Source organism: Primulina eburnea, unplaced genomic scaffold (genome assembly GCF_022965805.1).
Source record: "Primulina eburnea isolate SZY01 unplaced genomic scaffold, ASM2296580v1 ctg1224_ERROPOS3294427, whole genome shotgun sequence".
Classification (NCBI taxonomy): Eukaryota; Viridiplantae; Streptophyta; class Magnoliopsida; order Lamiales; family Gesneriaceae; genus Primulina; species Primulina eburnea.
This window is the reverse complement of record NW_027330756.1, coordinates 37370-56604: the sequence shown is the minus strand read 5'-3', so window position 1 is coordinate 56604 and position 19235 is coordinate 37370. Positions and strand designations below refer to the sequence as shown.

The 19235-nt window shown below is 33.9% G+C and overlaps 3 protein-coding genes and 1 pseudogene across 3 annotated transcripts; 3 read left to right on the top strand and 1 right to left on the bottom strand.

Annotated features, from left to right (window-relative positions):
* Window positions 1-3069, top strand: LOC140820570 (sugar carrier protein C-like; annotated as a pseudogene).
* A 4149-nt stretch (window positions 3070-7218) lies between these two features.
* On the top strand, window positions 7219-8606 carry LOC140820562 (transcription factor MYB41-like). Its single transcript, XM_073180852.1, has 3 exons — window positions 7219-7461; window positions 7562-7691; window positions 7792-8606. The coding sequence occupies exons 1-3, from the start codon at window positions 7329-7331 to the stop codon at window positions 8438-8440; spliced, it is 912 nt and encodes a 303-aa protein (XP_073036953.1). The 5' UTR covers window positions 7219-7328; the 3' UTR covers window positions 8441-8606.
* Window positions 8607-13317: 4711 nt separating this feature from the next.
* On the top strand, window positions 13318-17296 carry LOC140820564 (uncharacterized). The gene is made up of 5 exons (XM_073180854.1): window positions 13318-13637; window positions 14230-15559; window positions 16152-16421; window positions 16611-16766; window positions 16911-17296. Exons 1-5 carry the CDS (start codon window positions 13630-13632, stop codon window positions 17028-17030), a joined length of 1884 nt encoding a protein of 627 aa, XP_073036955.1. The 5' UTR covers window positions 13318-13629; the 3' UTR covers window positions 17031-17296.
* Window positions 17297-17789: 493 nt separating this feature from the next.
* Window positions 17790-19071, bottom strand: LOC140820563 (uncharacterized). Its single transcript, XM_073180853.1, has 3 exons — window positions 18860-19071; window positions 18584-18741; window positions 17790-18068 (listed from the first exon to the last, which is right to left on the bottom strand). The coding sequence occupies exons 1-3, from the start codon at window positions 18938-18940 to the stop codon at window positions 17984-17986; spliced, it is 324 nt and encodes a 107-aa protein (XP_073036954.1). The 5' UTR covers window positions 18941-19071; the 3' UTR covers window positions 17790-17983.
* Between the last annotated feature and the right edge of the window lie 164 nt (window positions 19072-19235).

The window sequence follows — 19235 nt, the reverse complement described above, 5'->3', positions numbered from 1 at the left end:
GCGAGCCGATACGTTTCTTTTTTCGATTTTCCATATTCACACACACTTTATAGAACTATCTCCTCTCTATTCTCTCCAATTCTCTCCCTTCTCTTCTCCTCTCCCGTGATACTTCAAACGCGGTAACTGAGTTCTGCAGAGATAGGGAAAATGGCCGGTGGGTTTATCCCAGGTGCCGGAAACGGGAAAGAATATCCCGGGAACCTTACTCCTTACGTCCTAGTGACGTGTGTGATTGCTGCCATGGGTGGTCTTATTTTCGGTTACGATATTGGAATCTCAGGTACTTTTTTTGGTTTTGTTATTCGTAATATTTATGGTATTCATCCTTTTTTTGGGTGCGACTAAGGTTTTGCTTGTTTAATCTACAGGTGGGGTAACCTCCATGGATCCATTCTTGGAGGAATTTTTCCCATCCGTGTACAGGAAGCAGAAGGCGGACAAATCAGTTAACCAATACTGTAAATTTGACAGCGTGCCGCTGACTCTGTTTACGTCTTCTCTATACTTGGCTGCGCTGTGTTCGTCGCTGGTGGCGTCTACGGTGACCAGGACACTGGGGAGGAAGCTGTCGATGCTGTTCGGCGGAGTTTTGTTCTGCGTAGGAGCTCTGATTAATGGGTTAGCTCTGGCCGTTTGGATGCTTATTGTTGGGCGTATTTTACTTGGTTTTGGCATCGGATTTGCTAATCAGGTAGAAATTTGTTTCATAATTTGACCTTATTTATTTATTCATTATTATTTTCGGACAGAGGTTAATCATAATTTGAATTTGTGGGTCAAGGTTAATGCGTAGAGTCTTTTAGATCTGATTTATATAATAATATACAAGATTATTAAAATAACTTTTCCAAATAATATATTATATTAGCCCAAACGTAACAATTTTTACGAGTAAAAAAAGTTTTCATCATCTATATGAATTTTAATACAAAAGGTATTGATCAATAATAACATCATAATGTCTAAAGATTCAAACTACAATAAAAATATATATTATGTAGCCAACAACTGCTAAACTATTTTTCAGTGGACGCTTTTTTTTGGGGGAATTAATTAATTTCATGATTCATATTTAATCTTCTTACAATGTTTCTTAGATATACATATTTGTCATATATACACCATAAAAATCGTAACGGAAGATTGCTTCCAATATTTTGTCTGTTGCAGTTATTGCTGTGCATTAAGTACAAGAAACCAGAGAGAAATTTACAATTTTTTTATTGGTTACAAAACTTGTCCTTATTACGTATTTATTTTATTTCTGTGCCAGCATTAAAAACGCCGAAGGCTGACAGTAAAGTTGATAAATTGACTTGAAAGTGACCTATACGAGGTTATCTCATATCTAACTCAATTTCCAATCATCGTAAAAGTAAAAGATTATCCAAAAATATATATATATATATATATATATATTAACTTTAATATATTTATTAATCAAGTGAATGTGAGACATTTAATATATAAATTTTGTTTAGTTTGAGAATTAGACATAACTTAACGCTGATTCAAAAAGAAGATTGATCCGATGATGCTTCCTAATATGCTAATGATTTCTCTTTAACGAATTTAATACGAAGTACGCCTGAACATAAAAACTTCACCTTTTTATTTATTTTAGAGACCATTGACACTCCTAATTCCCAAGTTTCTCCGTGATTACTACGCATTAAAAAATTTGATTTGATTTCCTTTTCTTGATGCAGTCTGTACCACTCTACCTATCCGAAATGGCTCCTTACAAATATCGAGGTGCACTCAACATTGGCTTTCAACTCTCCATCACAATCGGTATCCTCGCAGCCAATGTCCTAAACTATGGTTTTGCCAAGATCAAGGGCGGCTGGGGGTGGCGCCTGAGTCTCGGTGGTGCGATGGTCCCGGCTTTGATAATCACTGTCGGATCTTTAATCCTCCCGGAAACACCCAACTCCATGATTGAACGAGGCAGAACTGATGAGGCACGGTCCAAATTGCAACGGATCCGAGGGGTGGCAAGTATAGACGAAGAGTTTAATGATCTTGTCGCGGCCAGTGAAGCATCTCGAAAAGTCGAGCATCCGTGGAGAAATCTTCTGCAAAGGAAGTATAGGCCTCATTTGACAATGGCTGTAGCCATTCCCTTCTTTCAGCAGCTTACGGGGATCAACGTGATCATGTTTTACGCACCTGTCCTGTTCAAGACTATCGGGTTCGGGGGCGAGGCTTCGTTGATGTCTGCTGTGATCACTGGTGCGGTGAATGTTGCGGCGACTGTGGTGTCCTATTTATGGTGTGGATAGGTGGGGGAGAAGATTTCTGTTTCTCGAAGGTGGTATACAGATGCTTGTGTGTCAGGTAAATTAATATTCCATTCGACTTAAATCATCTAGTTTCTATATGACATTTAATAGATAACAGATGTAGTCATGTAACGTATGTAGTAACTCAAAGTCGCACCGAGTTTGTCTTTTTGTTATCAGATCGTGGTAGCAGCTTGCATAGGTGCGAAATTTGGGGTAGATGGTAATCCTGGTGAATTGCCCAAATGGTATGCCATCGTTGTGGTACTGTTCATCTGCATATATGTGGCGGGGTTTGCTTGGTCGTGGGGTCCCCTCGGATGGCTAGTGCCTAGCGAAATCTTCCCACTGGAAATCCGGTCAGCTGCACAGAGTATCAACGTTTCAGTCAACATGTTTTTCACCTTCGTGATTGCTCAAGTCTTCTTGATGATGTTGTGTCACTTGAAATTCGGGCTGTTCTTGTTCTTCGCATTCTTTGTGGTGGTGATGACGATTTTCATGTACTACTTCTTGCCGGAGACGAAGAACATTCCGATAGAGGAGATGTTGGCTGTGTGGAAGGAGCATCGGTTCTGGTCAAGGTTCATGAGTGACGTGGATTATCCTAATGGTTCGATTGAAATGAAGAAGGGGGACGCAAATTACAGAGCATAACTGAAAGCATGCCTTAATTGATTGTATTGAAAATCCAGCGTGGGGGTTATTACATTTACTATTTAGGATTGGAAACTTCAAATGTATTTGTTGATGTTTTATCATGTTGCTGGTTTGATTTTTATTGATAATTTCTTAAATCATATTAATTGTATTTTTTCTTTTAAATAAATTAATGCGGTTGTTCTTATCTTGTTTTGATAAACTTAGTCACGGCCTTGGAAATGAGACAAAAAGGGCGTGACCCTAATTTGTGGACGAACATGGATCACGCTTTTCTGTCTCTAATAATGTCGGGATACCAAAATATAGTCATTAAGGTCACGGAAACTATAATTTTGCAACAACCATGAATCAAATCACATGATTCCACACACTTTCATTGAATTGGAAAGACCTCAGGCTGAGTACTCAGGGCAGTGGTCCAATGGTTCTCATTTGTATTCCCATGCAAATGGCATGGGTTCGATCTCCTACCCCTTAGTTTAGGAATTCAAAAAAGAAAGACCTCAGGCTTCGAAATTTCGGATAGGATTGAGATGCTTGGCTGGCTCACTCTTGGAGAAAGCTTCTGTGATATTGTAAAAAAAAAAATATTTTACATCTTATATCAAAATTCCGGGGCGATTTGGTCTTGCGATCGTATTACATAGATCGATTAAATATGCTAATTTTGGCATTAAAAACATTCGGCATTTAGCATAATTGAAGTTAATATTTTGACGCTTTGTTTGCTATTTAAAATTCAAATGTTTATTTAGTCATACATACACAATCGTATGCATCTCATTTATCCGTTCCTCTTTTTTCCACTTATTACATTACTTGATTTTGACAAAAGTTCTATTTTTTATTCTATTCTCATCGACCTCCCTTCTTCCTTGAGGATGGCAGTACCTTGTCTTGTTTTCTTTCAGGACAAAAACTTATGTGAGACGATCTCACGAATCGTATTTTGTGAAGCGTGTCTCTTATTTGGGTCATCCATCAAAATATTACTTTTTATGCTAAGAGTGTTACTTTTTATTGTGAATATCGGTATGATTGACTCGTCTCACAAATAAAGATTCGTGAGATCGTCTTACAAGAGATATACTCTTCTTTCAGTTCATTTTTATGCGACTCAAGAGTGTCTCATAAATGTCTTATGGACACAACTCTGATTTCATCCCTTCTAAATCTCTTACAACTTAAAAAATAAAAATATATTATACAATAAACATCAATAAAGCCAAAGATTAATTGAAAACTTAAAAACAAAAAAAGTACTCAAATCAATAAATCTAAAAATAACTATGAGACGCCCGATTTATACTTAGAGCAAAAAAATAATATATACTTTGACATAAAATGTAACTTTTTAAAACGAGTTTGCTCGGATATAGAATTCATCTTATAAAATTGATGTGTGAGACGGTCTTATGAAAGTTTTTGTTATATAAATATTAATTATATAACAAATTTATAAATAAATAAACACGATAATTGTTTCCGGTATACTGGGATAATTTGGACCTATTTAAATTGGGCCTTAATGTGAAATTGTTAAAAAGTCCAAGCCCATTAAAAAATGAAGAGCGTAGTTATGATTTTATTCGTCCATCAATCAGCACAAATAATAATTGTTTTCTAAATTCCACGCTGCGTCTTTACTTATTTTAGTCCAAGAAGATATATGAATTTCAAAGTTACACATGAAACCACGCATCTTATTCAATGGAATAGCAGTCTAGAATCCAGACCAGAGGACAGAATACAAAGAAACTCAACTTGATAAAGCCTTCAAATGTGTATTATATAATAATTAGGCTTCTTATTTTTGCCAGAAAATTTGAGTTGCATGCGTTAATTGGTAGAGGCATCAACGCACAGCCATTGACCAACAAAGAGTGCAGTGCAATTGAGGTTAGGGTTGATGGCACTAAAAGCCGTTGCTGTCAAGTGGTTGCTTTCTGCTATTCCAAAGCATGTGTCTCCACTCTCCACTCCAACCACACTCTCACATGCAAGCTTTGAACTTGCCTCCATTTTAGCTGCAAATTTCAAGTAATATATATACGATTGGAATGAAGATATCAGTTATTTTGTGAGGAAAAAGAAGAACTCACCCCTAAGTATTGCTCTGCTTTCTGCGGTAGTGATGATCATGAGTAGAAGTGAGAAAAGCAAAGCAAATTTGAAGAGAATGGAAACCTTGTTGCTTGCTTGGGCCATTTTTTCTCTTCTTCCCCTTCGCTGTGATTACTTCAACTCTCAATCTAGTTCTGGATTATAGGTTGTATATATGGAGACCAACCAACCAACCATTATGTGTTGGTAACTCAGACGTCCACATGCATGGCCGGCATGCGACAATGATAATTGGAGATGGCGAAATACACAAGAAAATCTAAAAAATAATTAAACAACTTTCTTAATTAATTTACTGTACATTGTATTTAAATTTTTTTTACAAGCTTTAATCCTAAGATTTCCTAACTTTTTCACACTTGCTCTCGATAGCACTTGATTAAAATCAATGTGAATTTTTATTACTCGAGAAATGTATTAAATAGCATGATACTGTATGATTTATTATAAGAATGAAAATGAAAGCTTCCCGATAACTGATAACTCTCGCATCGGAGAGTACTAAAGCAAAAATGTATATGGGTTTTTAAAATTATGTATTTATATATATGTGTATTATGTGATTTTTACCTCGCAGCATGAAATTTTCAAGGACATCCATAAATATTTCGTGGAATTTTTTCTCATTACAACTGGAATTTTATAAAAATTACACCAATCTCGTCTCTACTAATTAAAGTAAAAAGAAATACATTATACATCGGCATTGTTTACAAATATGTAACATGGAAAAAATGTCAATAGTCGATGAAATGTCTAAGCTAACAGTCAGAAATCTCAAAACTCGACCAGTTTCTTTTCCTCCATCTCATTCTTATCATATCAGAATATATTTCTATTTGTAATGAACTGTTTATTTCACTTATGCTTAACTAATATCAATAATCTATTATCAACTAGGTTATAAGATCAGAAAATCTGATGTAAGAGTCTGTTTCTAATGAGAAAAATGATCGGGAAAATTATATTTTGGTCATGTGTAGTTTATACATTTTTCATTGATCATATTATTGGTCATTTCACGATCTTAGTCCACTAATTTACACTTCTTTTCCAATTTTAAGTCAATATTATACCACTGGATTGCTGACGTGGTTTCTTGGGGAGACATAATCATTTCCTAGCACAATCTCAACACTCCGACTAAAAAACAAGGTAAAATTGAAAAAAAAATGATAAAAAAATTATAATTTTTCATGCAACTATTACGAACTATCACGTTACGGCCCAAAGTCAGAAACAAAATTCATAATATATCTTTACCATTTTGTTCCATAAATTTTCAGTGCCAAAACATTATAAATCATAAGGATCAGTTTCTTCAAGATACAAATTTTAAGACAACTCTTTCGAACAATAGAACAAAAAAGGAAATATGTGGATCAACAAAAAGATCGATATAGAAAAGCAAACCAGGGACTAAATTAACAGTTGGACAGGTGGAATAGCATTAAATTATTGAAAAGAATTTGGTAACTGGATAAAAAGGAAAGAAATTGTTGCGTAGGATAAATTTGTGTGGTCAAAACATTATCTTGAATGATCAATTAACATCACTAGCTCCTACTAAGCTACTAGTTTTAATAATATTAATTTTTTAAAAAAGCTACTAGTATTAGTAATCTACAAGCCGCATTATTAATCTATTTCCACGCACTTCTGACATTCTATATACTTCCCATATATTAACTAAAAGTGTTATAAATAAAATATTAATATATATATATATATATATTTGGTTTAGCATCATTTTTGTACATACATAAGATCACAGAATTGAATATGACACCAGAGTCTGAATGATTTAGCCATGCACCTATTATTATATATAAATCAAATTCTGTAGTTGAAAACGAAATTCTGGAAAAAATATCAGAATAATTATATTGAAATAAATGAATTGGATGGAGTTTTCAGTTAAACTTTAATTAATTTGTTATGCTGAGAAGATAATATTCAACGTTGTCGGATCGGAGGTGTAGGCTTATTTGCTGAGTTGAGGAACTGTCCAAAGTAGAGGGGACACGTCGCCTATGGCAATGGACGGCACCGAATCCTTTTGACTTCCATTCATTTCCTCAACATTAAATTGCTTCCCCGCTCCCACCCTTTTTATTTGCCACATTTTTTTTCTACATATACGACTCCGTTCCCATATTCCCGAATTATTCACACATAGATCAATATGATCTTTCCACTTCTCTCCTATCTTTCAAGCTAAATCATATTTCCAGCTTTACCTTAATTTCTGCTATGGGAAGAGCTCCATGCTGTGACAAGAATGGGCTAAAAAAGGGACCGTGGTCACAAGAAGAAGATCAGAAACTCCTTGATTATATTCAGAAACATGGCTATGGAAACTGGAGAACTCTTCCAACTACTGCTGGTTAGCTTCTCGATCTCTAGCTATACCCTTTTTTGAATTATAATGGAAGAGGATTCTTGAATTAATTAATAGCTAGGGTTTTGTTGTATGTTTGTTGCAGGGCTGCAACGATGTGGAAAGAGCTGCCGCTTGAGGTGGACTAATTATCTCCGGCCTGACATTAAAAGAGGGAGATTTTCATTTGAAGAAGAAGAGACCATTATTCATTTGCACAGCATACTTGGCAACAAGTACGTAGCGACGTATATATTTTCGTGAACTAGTTATATATACCAAGTCGCGTAAATTTCACGAGTCCTGATATTTGCTTGTGTGGGAATCGTTAAACAGATGGTCTTTGATTGCTGCTCGACTTCCTGGAAGAACCGACAATGAAATCAAGAACTACTGGAACACGAACATAAGAAAAAGGCTGCTACGGATGGGAATTGACCCCGTGACACACAACCCACGTCTTCAACTTCTTGATCTCTCAACAATCATAAACTCATCTATGTGCAACAATTCACCAACCCAGATGAATTTTCCAAGGTTATCAGGGTTGCAACCTCGTTGTAACCCCGATTTGCTAAGATTCGCTTCTTCTCTTTTCTCTTCCCACTGCCATACCCAAGATATTCCGATGCAAAACCAGATGATCAGCCATATTCAAACTCCACCACCTTTAATGGAAACTTCAGTTGATCAAGATGTTGCTGTGTTTCCTGATTTATTTGTTGATACTAACCTTGATACCTCATTCTCCGTTCATGACTTTCAACAAAATCCAGCTGGATATGGAATGCCTTCTGCTTTGACAGGAGGGTATGTGCCGGTGCTCAACGATGAGTATTATGTATCTGGTGAACCCCCATTTGTAGACCCGATTCTCTCATCAGCGACTTCAAATTTTCAACCTCATCGCAGTAACAGTCTCGGGACGTTCCAGTTCATTTTGTCAAATATGTCACCTCTTTCGCCGAGCCCGACTCCATATTGAATTGGAATTCTACAAATGTTAACAGCTGTAGCAGCACAGAAGATGAAACAGAGAGTTATTACAATAGCATGTTGAAGTTTGAAATTCCAGATAGTTTCGATGTTAATGATTACATGTAATTTCATGATCAATAACTCAAATAAACGAATATATGTATTTTTGTATGAATCATCTTGTTTCATGTATAACAATGAATAAGCCAGCCTCTACTATTTCTCTACTGTTTCATACATTACCATTAATGATGCATGTTCTTTTTAGTGTTTTTTGCTTCATTATACAAAATATTAATTTTTACATGCATGTTAAATTTATTATGCCGTCTTATTTCTGCGGATTCGACTCACATCATCAAATCATTAACCGATATAACATATATACCAAAAAAGGAATATTAAATATAAATTTGGTACGTAGCAGCAGATTTTACTATTATAAGTTGTGACCTTATCTTTGCAAAAGGTTATTAAGGTTTAATTTCTTTGATCCTCCCCGAAAGAGAAACCTGTGGCAGCGCGCCACCGTGAGTTGGCGGGGTTTGAAAAAAGGCGACACGTGTATAAGCCAACTGTAACCCGACTGTCAACACACGGACTAATAATAAAAGTAACGATTTGCATGGTGGTAGAAGTGCCTAGGGTTTGACTTAAGACGAAGCACGTGGCAAATCTGCAGGTGGACATGGATACCATGTATATATATATATATATATATATATATATACACACACACATGTAAACTTTGATTTTTTTAAATAACTACGTGAGCATGGACAAAGTGACGTCTGCATATAGGATGTGCAGTTTATCACATGAAATGTCTGTAATTTAGTACAAAGTTTAAAGATTTCATGAATAAAATATGTCATATAAAACAGTTATATTTCTAATTTAGTCCAAACGTTTATGATATATATATATATATATATATATATATATATATATATATATATATATATATATATATATATATATATATATATATATATATACTAGAAGATATGTACGTGCGTTGCACGTGTGAGACTTACAACAACCATAATTTTTGAATTTCTCATGATATATTTTGAATTTATAAAGATCTATACATAAATCATGTCATTGAAAAATTAACCACAAGTTATACAAGTATTCATCGAAAGAAATTTGATAGGGCATAAAGCATGAAGATAATTGTAATATTTTTAAAACTTTTTATTTTTCGAGCAAAAAAAATGTTTAAAAAACATCAGTAAAATATTACAAATCATTTTAAGTAATTATAGATGTAAGAATAATTTGCTTCACATAAAAATGATTTGAATTCATTCTTATTCCTCATTTTCGTTCACTTTGATGTATATAAGAGTAATTATTACACATAAAATCAATTTAAGCTCATTTCAATTCTTTTGAAGTGTTCTCTCATGGCACCAAATAACTATTTGGGTTTGTCATGCATAAAGTTTAACGGTTTGGCCCATTGACACTCACGTTAGTGCAATTTTCAATGGTATATCACAATTATAAGACATAAAAGTCTTGTCTTAGGTAACAAATATAACATTTGACCTGAAGATTAAGAAAATATTAATCTTTCATTGTTATTTAGTTTTGTTGGGTTAAGCATGCACGATTGAGAGTAGTACAGAGATGGATGAAGTCTTAGGAAGTTCTTGTGCGTACTGCTGACATTGTGTCGCTTACTTTAAATTTCATTAAAGATATAATTTTTTTTTTAAAAAAAGTGACTATAAATCTTATTCCAAAATAAAATTTCAGCTTTCTTTAATTTATTGTAAAATTAATCAATACCTATTAAACGAAAATAAGGACATACATGTAAATTCACAAAATTTACGTTATTCATTGATGTTAATTTGCTCAAATTAAAAATAAAATTGTCGCAGAAACTAATATGAAGCTGTTTCGTGGGTCAATTTTGTGAAACATGTCTCCAATCCGACCTGAATCATGAAGAAAAATATTGATATATTATGATATATATCAATGAAACTGTCTCACAGAAGACCTGCTCGAAAATTGGAGAATTAAAAAATTTTGAAGAATAGTGTAAACTTCATCTTTTTTCGATTTATTTTAAAATGCATTAACATTATTTAATAAAAAAAATGTCGACTCATAAAAAAAAACAAATAAAGTGACATGTATTAATGAATATTATTTAATGAACATAAAAACATAGATGTAAATTCACAATTTAAAGTCATATATTTTCAGTCGTAGTAATAATAATAATAATAGTAGTTAGGAAAAAACATACGAAAAAAATATTTTTATTATTGTTATCATTTTGAATTTCATTAAAGATATAATTTTTTTTTAAAAATGGATTATTACTATTATTTAAAATTTTATTAAAGATATAATTTAAAAAAAAAAATAGAGTGCAAATGTCGTTCCAAAAAATATAAGATAAATTTAAATGTCACTCTAAAAAATGGTAGATAAAGTTCATTTTTCTTCAATTTATTTTAGAAGTCAGTAATAACTATGAAAATACAAACTAAAACATATATTTATTATTTTTATCATTTTGAAATTCATTATATATATAAGTGTTTTTAAAAAACGGATTGAAAATTTCATTCAAAAAAAAAAAATGGATGTAAAATTTTGTTTTTCTTCAATTTAGTTTAGATTTCATTAATTGATAAATGAAAACATAATAACCAAAGAAATTAAATATATAAAATTTTTTTAAAAAATAATGGAGTGAAAATTTCATCGCAAAAAATGGAGGTTAAATTTTATTTTTTTCAATTTATTTTAGAAGTCATTAATAACTATGAAAACAAACTAAAACATATATTTATTATTTTTATCATTTTGAAATTCATTATATATATAAGCTTTTTTGAAAAACGGATTTGAAATTCATTATATATATAAGTTTCATTAAAAAAAAATGGATGCATGAAAAACAAACTAAAACATATATTTATTATTTTTATCATTTTGAAATATATATAAGCTTTTTTAAAAAACGGATTTGAAATTCATTATATATATAATTTTTTAAAAAAAACGGATTGCAAATTTCATAAAAAAAAATGGATGCAAAATTTTGTTTTTCTTCAATTTAGTTTAGATTTCATTAATTGATAAATGAAAACAAAATAACCAAAGAGACTTAAACGGATTGCAAATTTCATAAAAAGAAATGGATGCAAAATTTTATTTAGTTTAGATTTCATTAATTGATAAATGAAAACAAAATAACCAAAGAGACATATGTATTAATAGGTATTATTTAATGAAGATGAGGACATAGATGTAAATTCACAATTCAATTCATATATTTATAATAGTATAGATATAGATATAGATATAGATAGATATAGATATAGATTTTATATATATATATATATATATATATATATATATATATATATATATATATATATATATATATATATATATATATGATGCATCAGATATGTCGTGAGTGTACAATTTTTCTGCTCGTAATTATTTTGTGATTCCGAGCAATTAATGAGGCTAGCTAGAGTCAAACTTTGTGATGAATGCCCCTGCACGTAGTTCAAATATTGCCATCTAAACCGATCCCGATTTCGTGAGAACATGGTAGCTAGCCTCAGAATCGTATGTATATATATATATATAGGCATTACTAACTAAGAACTAATACTAGCTACGTCTTTATAAATTAACATTCGTAAACATAATATTTCATTTCCAAAAAAATTAATTTTAATTATTAACTTGGTTACACGTGATATGATCAAATTAAACTATTTTGTTTAATTATTTTAAGACAAGTCGAATACTAAGAATTATAATATAACTAAAGAATTATAACATAAGTACTGGAATAGTAATAAAAGCTAAATTCCGACGCATTAAATCATAGTTTAAAATTCTAGAAATTAAAATCAAAATAGTAAACTTTCTCGTGAGACTCATCACACACATATAATGATAATTGATAACTTATTCTGATAATTGTTTTTCGAAACGTTTGGAAATACATAAAAAAATGATCATGTCAATTTTGTGATACATATACATATAAAATTTAATATTTTTTATTATAAATATGAACAAAATTAACTTATTTACGGTAAAGATTCTTAAGATCATTGTTAGTTGAATGTTTTGTGTAAACTGCCTGAAAAGTCAACGAGCAATTGATGTCAGCGGAGCGGCAACATCACGATCATTCGATAGAGGAAAAAAAGGAAAGAAATTTAAAACACATCATTTTCTGGGCTCGACCGACCATAGAAAACGCAGTTGAAGAGTTTGGAATAGTGATAAATGTTGTGATTTTCGTCTTAAAAGTGCGTCTCCGATTTTGTCAACTTCCCTTTGATTTTTCGATTGTATACATTGCGGTCGTTGGAAATTATTATAAATTAAATCATCTTGTTGCAGTTCATTACAGGGAAATTAAACAAATCATTAAATTTAAATTGTTCCAAAGAGCAAATTTTTCGCGTGATATATAATCTTATATCATTTAAAAAAAATACAAAAATAACAATCCTTATAATTTATATTGTATTATAATATGTATATAAATAATATGTGTGGAATAAACATACGTAGCGTCATTAATATCATCAAGAAATAACGATATCAGTTCAAATTTGTTAAAAATCTATAAAAATTTAATTTTAATATGACCTCTAAATCTTGTAGACCACAAAAACTTATCCACAATCATTCGATATTTACTAGTAATTTTATCCTCGTCCCTAAAAGGGCATTTTGATGTATCACAAGACAAAAGGTCAAACACAGCGCAAGTCACAAGACTAAAAATTGAACCCGAAATTCCGAACCCGTAAAGGTCAGGGATCCGACCCGATTAGGATTCACTACATTCGTCGTCGTCCTTTCTTATTATTTTTTTTTTATCATTCTTCGCCGCCCACGCTTAGGTTTTGCCAAAGAGAGGATTTTATCTTAGTCTCAAAACAAATCTCATTCTCACCAATTATTCTTCGGTTACTCTTTCCTTTTCGCTTATCATAATTTACCATCGTGAATTTAATCGGATGCGGTGTTGTTACTGATGGTGGCAAAATTGCATGTGAATGGTTTTGATCCGTATGGTTGAATCTGCCAAATCTCCATTTATTTTTGGAAAATGCTCGTCGGTGATACATCACGCCTCCTGCGCAAGTTAGCCTCGACCCTTTTCTGTCGAGCCCTGCCTTCGCCATGTCAAGGTCTCTGAAAGCTCTCTCTCTCTCTCTCTCTCTGTGTATTATATATATCGTTCCTTCTTCCGCAAGCATGTAATTCTGGAATTTCCTGGGCTAGTGTATTCTATATCATTAGTAAAATCAAGCGGTATTTGTACTATTTTAGGTAATAAGCTCGTGAATTTCTGCCAAGAGTAGCTTGGATTAGGGTTTTTTATGGTTAAATGAGATTTGATGTTATTAAATTATGGATACGAAGGAATCACAATTTAGGCCAGCCATAAAATATCTTCCATGAATTGTCAAATAAATAAATAAATTCAAGCGTGTGCATTATGTATTTTATGGAACTCATGAATGAACAATTGTATGTTACTTTGTCTTTATGGCATTAAATTGCCACCTAGGCTCATTTAAATTCACTGCGCTGTGTTCATTGTTAAGTGTGGAAATGCTAGAATTGTGTCCTAATCCTAATAGGGGACTCTAATTTGTGAGTGCTGATTTATACAAGTCTTAATTATGATGTTAAAACAAAAACAATATCGATTTCTCTCCCACTTGGACTTGGAAGATTTTTGTAGATAGTTCTTTTAACTTACTTGAGGTGCTGCAGATCATTGACACTGATCAGGAGAATTTCACAAGCTTTACGAAGAAATCAGACTAGTATTTGTTCAGAGGAGTCCAAATATGAAGCCGTCCTTAGATCTGGGCAATGTTTTACTCAGTGCAGATTTTACTCTCTTCATTTGTTCCCTAGCAGAAGGCATGCTTGGAATGCAACACGTGAGTTCGAAAATAGATCCTATAATGGATACATCAGGAGCTATTCAGAGATTCCAAAGGGCAATACTGTAGCCCGTCATGTCCAAGCTTCTTGGAAGAGGTTGGCCCAAAGGCCCATACAGCTTCGCGAAAGTCGTCTGACCATAAATCTGGTTGCTCAGGCTTTCAGTTTGGCTTTGAGCCGTTCTTATGTGGTTATTCCCAGTACTTTTGCTCTGATGTGTGGAACTCAGTTAGCATGGGCACAAGCGGTGCCAGACACAGATATGTTTCAGCCAAGGAATACATTGTACACGCGCGCAGAAAACAGCCATCTTTTCTTGACCAGACTGATCCTTTCTGCATTTGAAAACATTTACTTGTTGTTGAGAGCCTTATATTTGGCTGTTCTGTTCTCACCAAGCATTGTCATGGCTCCATTTGCAGATAGTTTTGGACCTCAGTATAGGAAATTGTGGCTGCAGGTTGTTCATCAAACTCTAGAAAGAGCAGGTCCGGCCTTTATAAAATGGGGCCAATGGGCGGCCACTCGGCCTGATCTGTTCCCTAGAGACTTGTGCATGGAATTGTCAAAACTTCATACAAAAGCGCCTGAACATAGCTTTGCATACACGAAAAAGACTATTGAAAAGGCTTTTGGTCGCAAAATTTCTGAAATTTTTGATGACTTTGAGGAGGAACCTGTGGCATCTGGGAGCATTGCTCAGGTGCATCGAGCCTCATTGCGGTCTCGATATCGTGGTCGTGAGATCAAACCATTACTAGTTGCGGTTAAGGTGAGACATCCAGGGGTTGGGGAGTCCATTAGAAGGGACTTTGAGATTATAAATGTCGTGGCAAAAATTTCGAACTTTATTCCTGCTATAAATTGGTTGCGACTGGATGAAAGTGTACAGCAATTTGCAGTTTTCATGATGTCTCAAGTTGATCTTGCACGTGAAGCAGCTCATTTGAACCGTTTCATATACAATTTTCGTAGATGGAAGGACGTTTCTTTCCCAAAGCCTGTATATCCTCTTGTGCATCCAGCTGTATTGGTGGAAACTTTTGAGCATGGAGAAAGTGTTTCCCATTTTGTCGATGAGCTCGGGGGTAATGAACGCACTAAGAGTGCTCTTGCCCATATTGGAACCCATGCACTGTTGAAGATGCTTCTGGTAACATAATGATTCTGTTTACTTTTATCCTGCTATCAACCCTATGCATTATAAGTTCACGTGTTATAACAAGTCTCAACTCCTCATTGTTGATTAAGCCAACGCAGAAACACACATTTTCTTTCATCACGATAATGCATGCCGTTTTCTGAGACTGGTCATATTCTGTAGAAATAGCTGAGTTGTAGATGCTTGTGTATAGAATGTTGTTCGTGAGTCATGGAATTCAGTGAAATAACTGTGATGGCAACTTTTTTCTAAAACTGCCAAAAATGTGATATCAATTTGTTTTATGCTGCTTTTTCAAATTACTCTACCAATTAAGTTAGTGACATGCAGCGCATCAGGTGTTGATTTAGTGTCTGCTTGATGCTTTACTACAGTATGGTTTGGGAACTTAGTGACCGAGCATAAAAAAGATGTTACTTCCATTAATGTTATTGGAATACATGATCGATTTGACATGTTAGATTTTGTTTATCTTTAACGGGAGAGTAATAGTACCAAGAATTCTCTGAGAAAAGAGTCGAACTGTTACTGTGTGTGGTTAACTAGGGATGACTATTCTGAGATATATTCTTAACCTTGTCAGGTCGACAACTTTGTTCATGCTGACATGCATCCTGGAAACATCCTTGTCCGAGCAGCACAGAGCAGACCTTCCCGTAAAAAACTCTTCAAAACCAAGCCTCATGTAATATTCCTTGATGTTGGCATGACTGCTGAGCTCTCCAAGAATGATCGTGTAAATTTATTAGAATTCTTTAAAGCTGTTGCTCGGAGAGATGGCCGAACTGCAGCAGAGTGCACACTTCGATTATCAAAGAAACAAAACTGCCCGAAGCCAGAGGCCTTTATTCAGGTGAATTAAGAACTCGTTGGCATTTCCATTCATTCAGATGAATCTCACACAATGATGATGTTAGGCATGGCTCTTTTAAAGTTGCAATTCTGTATTAGGTGTTCGCATTACTCTTCATTGTAATACTTCTCTGTACATGACAATGAAATTTAGATTCTGTTAAAAAGATTATTTTTTCCGCTTAAACAGGTGGTGAAAGAATCGTTTGATTTCTGGGGTACTCCAGAAGGAGATTTGGTCCATCCCGCAGAATGCATGCAGATTTTACTCGAGCAAGTTCGTCGTCATAAAGTAAACATTGATGGCAATGTTTGCACTGTTATGGTCACACTTTTGGTCCTTGAGGTAGTTTCTTGGTTCATTCTGAAAGATTTCTATACTTAACACGCCTTTCTGTTTTGCTTGGTCTTCTTTCAAACTTGTGTTTGAGCTCGGTTCTTGAATGCAGCATAATAGCGTATGTACTTATTTTGGCGGTTTTACGTATAGGGTTGGCAGCGGAAGCTCGATCCAGTTTATGACGTGATGCATACACTGCAAACGTTGCTTCTGAAAGCTGATTGGGCAAAGTCCCTTTCTTATACAATTGAAGGGCTAATGGCCCCTTGAATAAACTCTTTTAACAGCTGTTGACGCCGTAACAATTTTTGATAGTGTAGAATAATACTCTCATATTTGGCCTGTGGCAATTTTGCGAGGGTGAATATAAATTATCTTTATTTATATAATTTGAGGTCTTTTTCTGAGGCTTCCCACGCCCAAAAGACATTTGACGTAACTCATTTATTTAAATATCATGTTTCACAACCGTGATCTATGTTTTTTTTTGTTATGAGCGGGGTTTGTTTTAATTGAGTTTTGAATCCGAGATATCATTGTACACCTGGAATTTGGTGCAGATAAGCCATCTGCTGTGTTCTATGGTTTCTGAATATGCATTAATTACGAGGGGAATGGTTTGCTCGTTCTCACTTTTCATGCTTTCTAAAAAAAAAAACGAAAATATTTCACTCACTTTCGTTTGTAGAATATATATTTTGTCGTCGCTGACTTGCTGTTATATTTCAAGTTCAAAATAGGAGATATGTTTTGCAATGAAATTTATAATTTATTCTGCAATTAATACGTACTGATAAAAATTTCATGCCGAAGTTAAGTTTATGCTTGTAAATGATTTACTACCAATGGGATATTTTTGATAAATTAATCGTAAGGCTTATTGCCATTACAATCATTTCTCCAATAAATCTGTAGATACAATTTTATAGTCCTTAAAAGTTCAGAATAAAAAGGGAGTACTTTAGAGTTTAGACGTTTAGAAGAAAAATAAGTGTTGACTTTTTTTGAAGAACTAGAATAGAGACAGAGTTTTAACAAATGACAACTTTTTGAATCCTGTTGATTTGAGTTAGAACATTATAAATCATTTGTGATCTAGTCATAATTTCGAGATAATCTTGGTTCAGAGATGCCATTTGTGGTGTTGCTTACAAATTAATGACAATATTGGCTGGATCTCAAACAAATCTCACTTATGTGGTGTATACATAAAAAAATTTGCCTCAATCGCTCCTCTCGTCTTTGGGTTCTAACCCCAACTCCTGCATCTGATGTTCGATCGAGACAAGGCCTGTCTCTGCAAGAAATCTGCGGAAAAATATAAGACAAACTTGGTAAGAAACGTATAAAAATGACCATGATCCTGCATTTCATATATCCCGCACAAAAAAAAAATATTATTTTGTATGTTTAGACAATGCTTATTCGTAGGAAATCTTCATCAACTAGCTTTGGGCATCATCATATCAACAACGTAAGCTACCAACAAGAGCAGAGCAAGACTCCCGGTTTTGCTGTTACATCACATATTACATGTGATTGAATCTGAGGTGAACTTGTGACCATAAACATGCAAATGCATAAGTTTCTTCAAGGACATTAATTTGCAAACCGAATACACGAGGTTCCAGATGAAACATCAACGGGAGAACTACAGCAAATTTGAGACGGATAAAGGTTCTCTCATAAGCTTAAAAACACAGCACAAAACTAAAAAAATAATAAATTCAGCCTTGCACAAAAAATTTAAAAAATGGCCCAGAAATAGAAGGAAAGAAAATGATTCATACAACAGATTGCCAGAAAACATGAAATGGAGATACCTGGTAAGGAGCAAGAAAAGGGTTCCCGCAATCAGAACAAGAAAAGTCACATGGAAAATTAGCATAGAGTCCCTGGACGAGAACGCCAATCCCAGCATCGCAGACAGACACAGACCCAACATCAAGAATGCGATTTTTACTGTATTCCAAGTGGGACCCTGAAATCATAGCAGCAAAAAGATTGAAACTTTGAAGGATATATTTGATCAATTCCGAATCTTTATTACCGTGAAATTGGAATCTTGATTAAAAAGGGATGGGAAAATTTATACGGACGTTGACTCCTGGAGCCAAAGCTCCGAGCATAACTGCTTTAGCAGGGGAAATATCTTCTGTGTTCGAGTGTCTAGCCTCCATTTGGAGATGTCAGATCGTGGAACAGATCTGTATTACAGGTATTGTGCAATTGCGTGCGTGTCTCTGTGTGTGGGTGTGAGAGCGAGACAGTGTGAGGGGGGCGACTGGGCCGCAAGAAAATAACATAGGCCTACGGGCCTGCAATTGTCCGTCAAAAATAATTGGCAAAACTGGTTGTAATACTCGATCTTGTTCATTAGAAATCTCCCTATTTACTCAACAGAAAAAAAAAAATGATACATAAATATATAACAAAATTTATTTATTTTATCCGAGATTCGTCGATGGCAGAAAA